The sequence below is a fragment of the Liolophura sinensis genome, chromosome 7 (assembly GCF_032854445.1).
Source record: "Liolophura sinensis isolate JHLJ2023 chromosome 7, CUHK_Ljap_v2, whole genome shotgun sequence".
NCBI lineage: Eukaryota > Metazoa > Mollusca > Polyplacophora > Chitonida > Chitonidae > Liolophura > Liolophura sinensis.
The window spans coordinates 27,979,375-27,990,285 of NC_088301.1; the positions used below are offsets into that span (position 1 = coordinate 27,979,375).

Sequence of the window (10,911 nt, forward strand, 5' to 3'; positions counted from 1 at the left end):
GGGTCAATCCTGGGTTGAGTCACACCTAAGACCTTAAAAGAGGAAGTTGTAACTTCCTCGCTTGGCGTTCAGCATGAAGGGGATAGTGCAACGACTAGTTGACCCATATCAGTATAATGGCTCGGGTGGGGCAGCTTAAGGCGTCTCAGTGAAGCAGCATTAGATAAAAGAGTGGTGGAAATCCGTCCTGCAACAAGGAGGCACATTACATGCACTCTAAGGATTCCTTGGTCGTCATATGACTGAAAAATTGTTGAGCATGACATTAAACCTTAAAGCACTCACTCACTCACTCACTTAACTGGAACTCAGTCTTTTCGTGTGTACTATCCTCAATATGTGTAAAGCTGTACTCTACAATTACATATTTCCTTTGGTCTTACAGTAATTCTGACTTCATTTCACCTGTAGTTCTTCGTGAGTGAAACAGAGTATTATGCCACAGTCACACCGATGTACATGGTGTATTGATGGCAAGCTAGACTTCCCTAGTCACTATTTTAAATTTGAGTCAGGCCCACATGGTATCGTCTAGAAAAAAAAACGTGATAAACGTGTGGAATGTTTGAATATAACTCAAAAAGATGTACATGTGTACAATTAAAACGACAATCAACTTTTTTTTTTAAAACTAATTTGTGTTTTAACAATAAACAGAGTGAGGTGATTTGAAAGTGTTGGTTGGTGAAGTTCTGATGCTATCCAAGTTTATGTATCTGTTACATTTGTGTTAATTGTGTTGTAATAGTCTTTTTTTATTCCTGCGAAATGAGGCAAAGAAATCAGGATTACTTTAAGATCCCGTAAAACCTGTTTTCATCACATACAGCTTTGACAGGACTCAGTTTCAGATTAGTGAACGTCTATCAAGATTGAGAGCGGTTAATGAGGAAGCTAAGCTGGGGACATGGCCAACTTATCTCAGAGCTAACCACGGGCTCATTTTTACAAGCTGCCTATTTTAACCGGCAACCCACCAAGATCCATGATTGTGTTATCAGATTGCCACTTGTCCTAATTCTTAGAATGACAGGTCACTTTAAAACAGATAAGGACATTCAATAATTCCTTTACCTTATGTGGTAGATGCAGAATGTTGGGGATTTCAACACTTTTAAATCATTTTGTAATCTTTGTTTCAACAAAATAGGCTTACTCCAAACCTCAAAGTAATCTATGTCACGTCTTTATTCAAATCCAGGTTAAAAGATTTTTTTTAATTAACAATATTTGATCCACATTAGTCATACTATCCACGAGACAGAAGGTGTCACACAAAATATTATTCACACTGTTGTATAGTTAACTTAGGTTTTTTGTAGTGTTACATTTCTGTGTGAGTTTTTTCCCAAGTAAATTTGTTTTTTGTGAATACAGTTGTTCAATAATTATCGCTCCTCACCAAGCATGTATTATTTTTATTTAATAATAATAAGTCAGGGATAGAAGAAGTCCCTTAGACTTTATTCCTGCCATGTACGAGATATGTAATTATACATATATTTACATTTGGTGAATAAACATTCAACTCCAAAAAAAAACAAAACAAAAAAAACTCATGCTATTTCCTGCACGAGATATAATTCCAGAATTCCACAGTTCCATGGAAAGAAGTTTTAAAAAATAAAAGTACAGAAGTAGAAATTAAAATTACAGGGCAGAATTCATTTTTATACACATAGTGCACTCTGTATGTATGACGGTAAGTTATTTGATAGATATACAGAACAGATGAAGTGGCAATTTTTGTTAAGCTACATCAGTGGAGAAATGAAACAAACAGCATGTTACATTCAGCCTTACACCATTCCTGTGGCCCTTAACCCTGGGGTCTAGAGAGAGGATATGTAGATCTCCAGTTACACCTGCATTATACATGTACATGGGTTCATTTTGGCCATGGACACCACAGTTATATGTATGTACTGTAGTACACATGTTTACTGCTTTCAGAACTATTTTGAAACTATTTGAAGGGTACGAATAACACTAGAGATTTAACTTCTTAGTGGGATCATTTTTGTGGTTTATAACAAAGCTGCTGATTTTAAAGTTTTGCCCTTAAAAAAAAATTATACATATAAAAATTCTATAACACTTTAAATGGATACAGCCTATAATGAAGATGTATTTTGAATTAAATTTGGTTTGTAGCTAGCAGTGGCAAGTCAAGGGAAAATGCTTATAAAAAGATTCAAAGTATATTGTTTTGTTTTGTGTGTGAACAAAGTGAATTTTGCCCTTGTTTATGATGGGCATAAGTTGGGAAGATTTATGAGTACTTTTTGGGATTTTGGAAAACACATACACATACATTTATCCTTTATATTCTTACTTTAAATCTTGTCTGGGGTGTGGTCAGCTTTAGGATTTTGTGGTAAAAATTGTAAAATTGTCCAACATGAAGGTGGGCTATTGAAAACTGCTGAAATATAAAATTTGTGAGTGTGAAGATACATGTCTCCTGCCAGGGACTGTTAAGATTTATGGTATAGGTCTACATGTGTGTCAACTTCACCACTCCCTCTGGTTTCTGTTACAACCTTAAGTTACTGTTAGTTACACATATCAAGTTTCCTTCACTTATTGTGTGTAAGATGAGAGCTTGATTAAAGAGGCAGCCTACAGGTTAATACCAACATATTTATTTGGTTGAGAATGGCCGTTGGTTAATAAGGAAATGAAGGGTTAACACTTAACACTGAAACATACTGATAAAAAAAAAAAAACATTGACTCTTGTCCGTGATAAAAAAAAATCTGATCCTTGTACATATATATTGAGTGTGGTGTACGATTTCAGGTTTTAGATCAGTTGTGAACTTTTCTTTTTTTTTCTTGACTGGGTGGTTAAAAGATCCTTGTCTTCCATTCAGTAACTCACATGAGCACGTGCATGTTAATATAGTGTAGCTTTGGACAAAGAATTTGTAGACTACCACAACTCTCACTGTTTTTGGAATGATTATGGAGAAGTAGTTGACAGCGCTCGTGTGAACAGTGTGCACAGTGCATTTTTAGACATCTTGTCCTTCACCATTATTGTGTGCATATCTGTAACATCACACCTGGGGTAAGTTTATCAGTAACTGGTTAAAGGTCAGTGGATTACCCTGGCTCTCCAGTTTTCTTCAACCATGAAACTTACCACTGTAGGATAAGTTAAAAACTCTTGGGATTAGCGTTTATTGGCATTAAGCAAGAATCAAATTAATAATGCTAAAAAATAATAATAATACTAAGAATCCAGGAGTTTCAGTATAATTTATATCTCTGAGGCCAAGGGTATAATGTTCTCCTGCAAGTCAGCTGATAATAAATTATTACATATCAAGTCAGCTGATAATAAGTTATTACATATTAAGTCAGTTGATAAGTTGTTACATATTAAATCAGTTGATAATAAGCTGTGACATATCAAGCCAGTTGATAATAGGTTATGACATATCAAGTCAGTTGACAATACGTTATTACTTATCAAGCCAGTTGATAATAAGTTATGACATATCAAACCAGTTGATAATACGTTATTACATATCAAGACAGTTGATAATAAGTTAATATATATCAAGTCAGTTGATAATACGTAATTGTATATTCAGTCAGTTGGTAATATGTTATTACATATCAAGTCAGTTGATAATATGTTATTACATATCAAGCCAGTTGATAATAAGTTATTACTTATCAAGCCAGTTGATAATAAGTTATTACTATCAAGTCAGTTGATAATAAGTTATTACATATCGATACGTTGTTTTTATCTGCTTTCAGAGAAGATAGTTCCTATTCTGTTAAATGAGCTGTGTTCCAATGACCTTACCCCCAGACAACATCTGGAGACCCAGCAGGCGCTCTTTAAACAGTTCGCTGAAATCCTTGATTTTGTTCTAAAGTTTGATGACTGGAAGGTGAGAGGAAATTGGCAAACGCTTAATTGATGCTTATTGTAGAGAAATGAGTTTGGTGCTGCAACAGCCATGCCCTTGTCCTGTGAAAGTCACACATTCAAATCGAGTTGGCTTTTCAGCAGCTTTAAGTCAAAAGGTTTGTCAGGTACCTGGCAAAGATCAGTGGGCACTTTGGATTTATCCACTCATAAACCTGACTGCTGTCATATTATTGAAAAATTGATTTGAGTCCCCAAAATTTGGGTTGAGTACGATGTAAAACATCAATCAAATAAATAAATAAATATTCAGTATGGGTTTGAAACTGATCTTAGGCAGAACAAAGTTTGTATGGTGTAACTTTATGTGTCAAGACTCTAACCTCTGTGGTGTATTAGATCTAAATCAAGAATTCTATTCTCTTAATCCAACAGATCAGGGAATTCGTGAAAATACAGTGTAACATCCATATTAAGCTGTCTATGGGGAAACCAGCAATATGATGAGCTGATTGGAGTTATGCCCCCTTGTTTGGACCTTTGGAAATGTTTTTTTCTTTCTATTGTGACAGTTTTTGCATCACATAAGTGTACTGAATTTTCATCCATTGGCCAACTTTTGAAAGAAATTTATGTTTATGAGGCTTCCCAGTTCAGTGTCTTATACAGCAAGGTGTTTTTTTTTTCTCCTTTGCTGTAGATGACCAACCCTGCCATACAGAATGAGTTCAGCTACTACCGACGTACTCTCAGCAGGAGGCATATGGCAAATGAGGTATGTGGCAACCGGCTTTAAAATAATCATGTATTTTGCGAAGCAAAAAAGTTTTAAATAAGGCTGCATTATAGATTCAAGGAAGTAATTATTCTTTGAAAATATTATGTTATGTTATCAAATTTTCTTTTTCCAGGATGAACCAAGAAATTGTACCGAAGTAACAAATGAAATGGCCAACCGAATGTCTTTATTCTATGCCAATCCTACTCCAATGTTGAAGGCTCTTAGCGACACAACCACAAACTTTGTATCTCAAGTAAGTGACAGTGATGAAACAGTAATGGATCAGTAATGAAACAGTAATGGATCAGTAATGAAACAGTAATGGAATCTAGGTGATATCCAGTACATTCATGGCTGTTGACCTAGTTTTTGATGAAAAAATCTTGTAAATTCACTTCTAAAAATGCCAATCAGTCAGAAGAAATTTTATTGAAACCTCTTTGGTCAAATGAAGAAATCAGTACTGCAATTTTAACAATATCCATCACACTTTCTCCTTAATGCAGCATTGATGTGTAAGACATGTAAGACGTACATGTAAGAGCGTAAGACATACGGTAATCAGACAGAAGGACAGAAGTTAGCTTAAAACATTCGTGCACATTTTGGACATTTGTGCACTATACAGTGCGTAACAATTTAATGTGTCTTGAAAATTTGATTAAAATTAACTCGACATGAATTTGTGGCCAGAAGTAAATGTGATTAAGGTTTTACAATTATGACAACTTTTGTTTCTTTTGTTTCAGCATAAAGATTTGCCAATAGAAAATACAACAGATTGTTTAAGTACAATGGCAGACATTTGCCGAACAATGATAGAAAATCCGTAAGTCTTTGAATCCGTACTTCTTAGATATTATTTTTATGGTTACCTTCAATGCATTGTAATATTTTGATTTCACTTAAAAGGAGAAGACAAAGTCCTAGTTATTGTCTATTTTCAGTGCATTTAAAATTTGTTAAATTTACATGAAATACTTTTTTAGATTTTTTTTCAAGGCAATGGAAGTTTTGTGGAATTGGATTTTGACATGGCTTTAACATGTTGCCATTATCAGGGGCAGTGTGACATTGCATTTACTCTAGTTCTTTAACATTAGTGATACTCACCGTATTATCTGCTGCACTAGACCCTATTTAACAGGATAAAAACTTGTGAGGGGCCTCCGTGGCTCAGTTGGTTAGTGCGCTAGCGCAGCGTAATGACCAAGTAGTCTCTCCAGTGCGGGCCCTGTGAGTTCAAGTCCAGCTCATGCTGGCTTCCTCTCCAGCCGTACGTGGGAAGGTCTTCCAGCAACCTGCGGATGGCTCTGCCCGGTTTCCACCCACAATAATGCTGGCCACTGTCATATAAGTGAAATATTCTTGAGTACGGCGTAAAACACCAATCAAATAAATAAATAAATAAGTAAAAAACTTGTGGATGATGGCGATGGAAGCCCAAGGGATCAACCATCTATAAATGAATTTCTTCCATCACTGGAACTGTAAGTGCAGGCGTATTAAGGTTCGTCAACAACTTGCGGATGGTTGTGATTTTCACCCAGGCTCCCCTAGTTTCCTCTATTTCTGCCCCAGTCGTACGAAGTGCAGTAGGCCTATTATGAGCATTAATTCCTCTGCGTCAGTGTGCTGTAGAATGTACAGCCACTGCAGAAGCATTGGCCTTCCACCCTTTTCAATTGGCCTGCAGATGCAAATAGATTCCTGACTCAGGTCACTGTCTGCGGAGAGGTTAGGCTAGCAACCTTAACCTTTAGTAGATGTTTGCAATATTACAACAGCATTACTGTATGCTTGGATTTTTTGGTGAAAAATTTAGAGAAAAAGGTATTGCTTGGTATGATACCACTCGACCTGTCTGTTACCTAGCCGCTCCACATCCACATGTGTTACTTGGGCTCTTGACAATAAACTGGGTCATTATGTATCGAATAGAGAGTCTTGGTGTCTTGGCTTCCATTCATTGTCCAAAGCGAAAGCGTTTCAAGTATCCTTTAATGATAAAAAGGAAGCCTCTAAAATAAAAATATAAATCACCATTAAAAAAAATTGAAAACATGTAAACATGCCATACCTGAGATTTTTGGCAAAAAATCAAATCAGATTGACCCTATTTATCAAGAATGGCTCAAATTATTGCCTTTCTCTAAATATCAGGCTCGTACCTAAACTGTTAATATTATAGTATTAAAATGCTTCTAAAATCTGAAAAAGTTTTGCGACTCTCTTAATAAACTGATTTTGAACAGTAACATGTGCTCAGACAATGCTTTTTTGTGATAAGATTTAAGCTGTGCAGAAATTTGACTAGATGTGTGCTGATCAATTTTTTATAGAAAATCTCATTAAACTCTTTAAAAACTACATAAAATCTTTCCTTGGAAATTCCAACTTGGTCCTAGAAAAACTTCTTGAAAACTCCTGGAATTTCATTCATATTTTCTTGTACGAACCATGATATGGTTCTATCCACTTGAGTTACTATATATAGCTCAGTCGGTTAGCGCCCTAGCGCAGCGTAATTACCCAGGAGTCTCTCACCAATGTGGTCGCTTCGAGTTCAAGTCCAGCTCATGCTGTCTTCCTCTCCGGCTGTACGTGAGAAGGTCTTGCAGGCTCTGCCTGGTTTCCTCCCACCATAATGCTGGCCACTGTCGTATAAGTGAAATATTCTTGAGTATGGCGTAAAACACCTATCAAAAAAAATAAAAATAAAAATAAAGTAAAATAAATTGAATTACTGTACACATGGTTATGTCATTGTAAAATGAAGTCTTATGCAGTAGTTCTGTGTTATTACCTGTCACTTCATGGAGTGAATGGTACTAGGCAACGTTACAGGCTAGACTGCACAATCAAAATGCAATGTGTTTGATTGGATAAAATCGTCTAGATGGCTGCCTCGATTTACATCAGCCATTATTTCAGTATAGTCATTTTACTTTACCTATTATTCAATGCAGTCACGTCGGAAAAATAAAGTATGATACTCTTCAGAAAGCTTGAGCATCCTGCTTTCTAATGAAATGTTAGATGCTGCCATTTCCTTTAATTTCCATTAGCCAACTTAGTTTAGATAGCTAAGTGAAGGGCCAGCTGAATTAAATATAAATGATAATGATTTCTTTTGTCAGGATTATTTTCTTAATATTATTCTTAATGTGGGTTTTGGTATAGCAACATAGATGGATCTTAACTGGACTATGTTGTGTTCTTAATTGTATTTCATTATTCACATTTTTTGTGTTGTAGAAATTACTGCTCAAGGTTTAAGACTGAAGAGACAAAGTTGTTTTGTCTACGAGTCATGGTCGGGTGTGATTATATTATTTGACCATGTTCACCCTGTTGGGGCTTTCACAAAACAGTCTGGCATTGATGTAAGTTGATATAAATCACATCAGATTGTCTCCCCTGGTACATCTCAAGTCCGTACTAATTGTCTCCCTTAGGTTGAAGTCATCTGAAAATAACTATCCATACCAGTATGCTGATTTTCATCCCTTGATTGATGTGTGCAAAATACACAGGTGAAGTAATTTAGTTGTCTTTTCCTTTAAAAGCCTTGTGATTGAATGATTATGTAATTAGTGTTTCATATTTTTTCCTCAGATGAAAAGTTCGGTTAAACTACTGAAAGAGCAACAACCAGGCCGTGTGGAGGGATTAATGAATGCTTTGAGGTATAGTTTTCTGATCAAACTCAGCATATTTCTGAAAAGTAACAAAATTATGTTACAAGTTTGATGGTGATATAGCTGATTCAGTCTGATTTGAGGTATTGATTTACATCATAGTTACATTGATTTAAATGAAACCCTGTGTAAAAATTAAAAACTGTATTAAGCTTCTTACCTCCACCAGTTTAGATCCAGTTTACTTTTACAGCATACAAAATTATTTCCTGATTTAAAAATTTTATTATCTGAAAAATATTATTTCACGACTTTTCAAATTCCTGCCAAAAGTGCTAAACAGGATTTGTACAAGTACATGTATGTGTAACAAATTGGGCCTATCGCTTCGCACTGGATTTACATGGACCTTTCATTATTCTATACTTAACACCTATCTACCACCCATTTCTATTTTAAATTCATTGGGTACTTTGTAGACACATTGAAGGATGATTTATGTTGGGATGTCAGGTCATAGCTGTTCAGTACACTTGTGTCAAACTGAGAAATCTTTTGTAAAGTGACAGGCCTTTTAGCCCTCTGTTACAACTTGTCACGAAATCCGATGACTCTCGTGAGAAATCCTTTGTAAAGTGACAGGCCTTTTAGCCCTCTGTTACAACTTGTCACAAAATCTGATGACTCTCGTGAGAAATCCTTTGTAAAGTGACAGGCCTTTTAGCCCTCTGTTACAACTTGTCACGCAGTCCTATGACTCTCATGAGAAATCCTTTGTAAAGTGACAGGCCTTTTAGCCCTCTGTTACAACTTGTCACGAAATCCGATGACTCTCGTGAGAAATCCTTTGTAAAGTGACAGGCCTTTTAGCCCTCTGTTACAACTTGTCACGAAATCCGATGACTCTCGTGAGAAATCCTTTGTAAAGTGACAGGCCTTTTAGCCCTCTGTTACAACTTGTCACGAAATCCGATGACTCTCATGAGAAATCCTTTGTAAAGTGACAGGCCTTTTAGCCCTCTGTTACAACTTGTCACGAAATCCGATGACTCTCGTGAGAAATCCTTTGTAAAGTGACAGGCCTTTTAGCCCTCTGTTACAACTTGTCACGAAATCCGATGACTCTCGTGAGAAATCCTTTGTAAAGTGACAGGCCTTTTAGCCCTCTGTTACAACTTGTCACGCAGTCCTATGACTCTCGTGAGAAATCCCTTGTAAAGTGACAGGCCTTTTAGCCCTCTGTTACAACTTGTCATGCAGTCCTATGACTCTCGTGAGAAATCCCTTGTAAAGTGACAGGCCTTTTAGCCCTCTGTTACAACTTGTCATGCAGTCCTATGACTCTCGTGAGAAATCCTTTGTAAAGTGACAGGCCTTTTAGCCCTCTGTTACAACTTGTCATGCAGTCCCATGACTCTCGTGAGAAATCCCTTGTAAAGTGACAGGCCTTTTAGCCCTCTGTTACAACTTCATGCAGTCCTATGACTCTCGTCAGATTTTTGTGGAAGTCATTTACTGCTTATTGGGCAGTCGAGTAATAGATATTGTTTCTTCAGGGTTATTCTGTCCTAACAATGACTGACCTTTTTCAGACACTGATTTGATTAATCTGCAACCTTAACCCACCTTTATTCACCCATAATCCATCAGCATTAAGGTGAAATAATGTATAAAGTATGAAAAGTGTATAGCATATTAAACATCTTATGTAAACTCAAGTTTCTTTTAAATTCAGTTTTTGGGGTGTGGCTTTATTTTCCACCAGGTATACGACTAAACACTTACATGATGAGACAACTCCCAAAGCTGTGAAGACTCTACTGGGGTGAGCTGTCAATCATCGCAACTGACCAATAGGGTGTGCCCACAGAATGGGCTGGATGTCTATGTCAGAGGTTTTGACATGTTGTCGATTCTTAGATTGTGACATTAAAACGAGTGTATGAATCAGCTTAATGTGCCTGGACATTAATTTTACTTATAAAAGAGACAGTATTTGAGGTACTTTTTTTGGCAAAAAATTTTACAGGTACCCCATTGAATAATATTGCTTCTAGTTTTATGTGGCTTCTAATACTCTTAGAGAGTTTCAGCAGGTATCTGTTTAGGCTGTTGTTTTGGTTCAAATGACAATGTTAAATGCTGCTGATGGTATATATGTCATATAAGTAAAATATCTCACAAACATTGAAGAGGATGGAGAGGATTAAGGTTTGATTGAAACACCTAAGAGCAGTCCCAGGCACGTTGATTAGATTGGGTTAGAGTCGTGGAATGCAGACAACAGTTTATAGAGACATACCGTACACACAAGCCATTTTTGCTCACATCATCTTGGGACATGTCCAGTGCTATTCACATGCAAATTTTCTCTGTTGTGCCTCTATGTTGTGAAAATGTGAAATTCTGTACTCATTTGAAATCCAAAACGAGCAATATTCCTCTTGTGCTTTAACAAAGCTGTCTTTTTTTTTCGTGTATTGATTCTTCTGTTGCCTGGTGCATCTAGGATCTTATCAGGTGGAGTCTACACTAGTAGGGGGAGATAACTTTAAATGCTTTACATGGATAGCCATTGTGCGATAGGTCGTCTTCACTTGA

General features: G+C 36.4%; 1 protein-coding gene across 1 annotated transcript in view; it reads left to right on the forward strand.

Moving 5' to 3' along the window:
• LOC135469580 (CYFIP-related Rac1 interactor B-like) overlaps window positions 1–10,673 on the forward strand; it is a 26,176-nt gene extending 15,503 nt beyond the window's left edge. The window contains 8 exon segments of the mRNA XM_064748068.1: window positions 3,774–3,910; window positions 4,589–4,663; window positions 4,800–4,922; window positions 5,419–5,498; window positions 7,928–7,988; window positions 7,990–8,055; window positions 8,288–8,358; window positions 10,076–10,673. Coding sequence (XP_064604138.1) covers window positions 3,774–3,910; window positions 4,589–4,663; window positions 4,800–4,922; window positions 5,419–5,498; window positions 7,928–7,988; window positions 7,990–8,055; window positions 8,288–8,358; window positions 10,076–10,139 — 677 coding nt within the window. The 3' untranslated portion in view covers window positions 10,140–10,673.
• The last annotated feature ends 238 nt before the right edge of the window (window positions 10,674–10,911 follow it).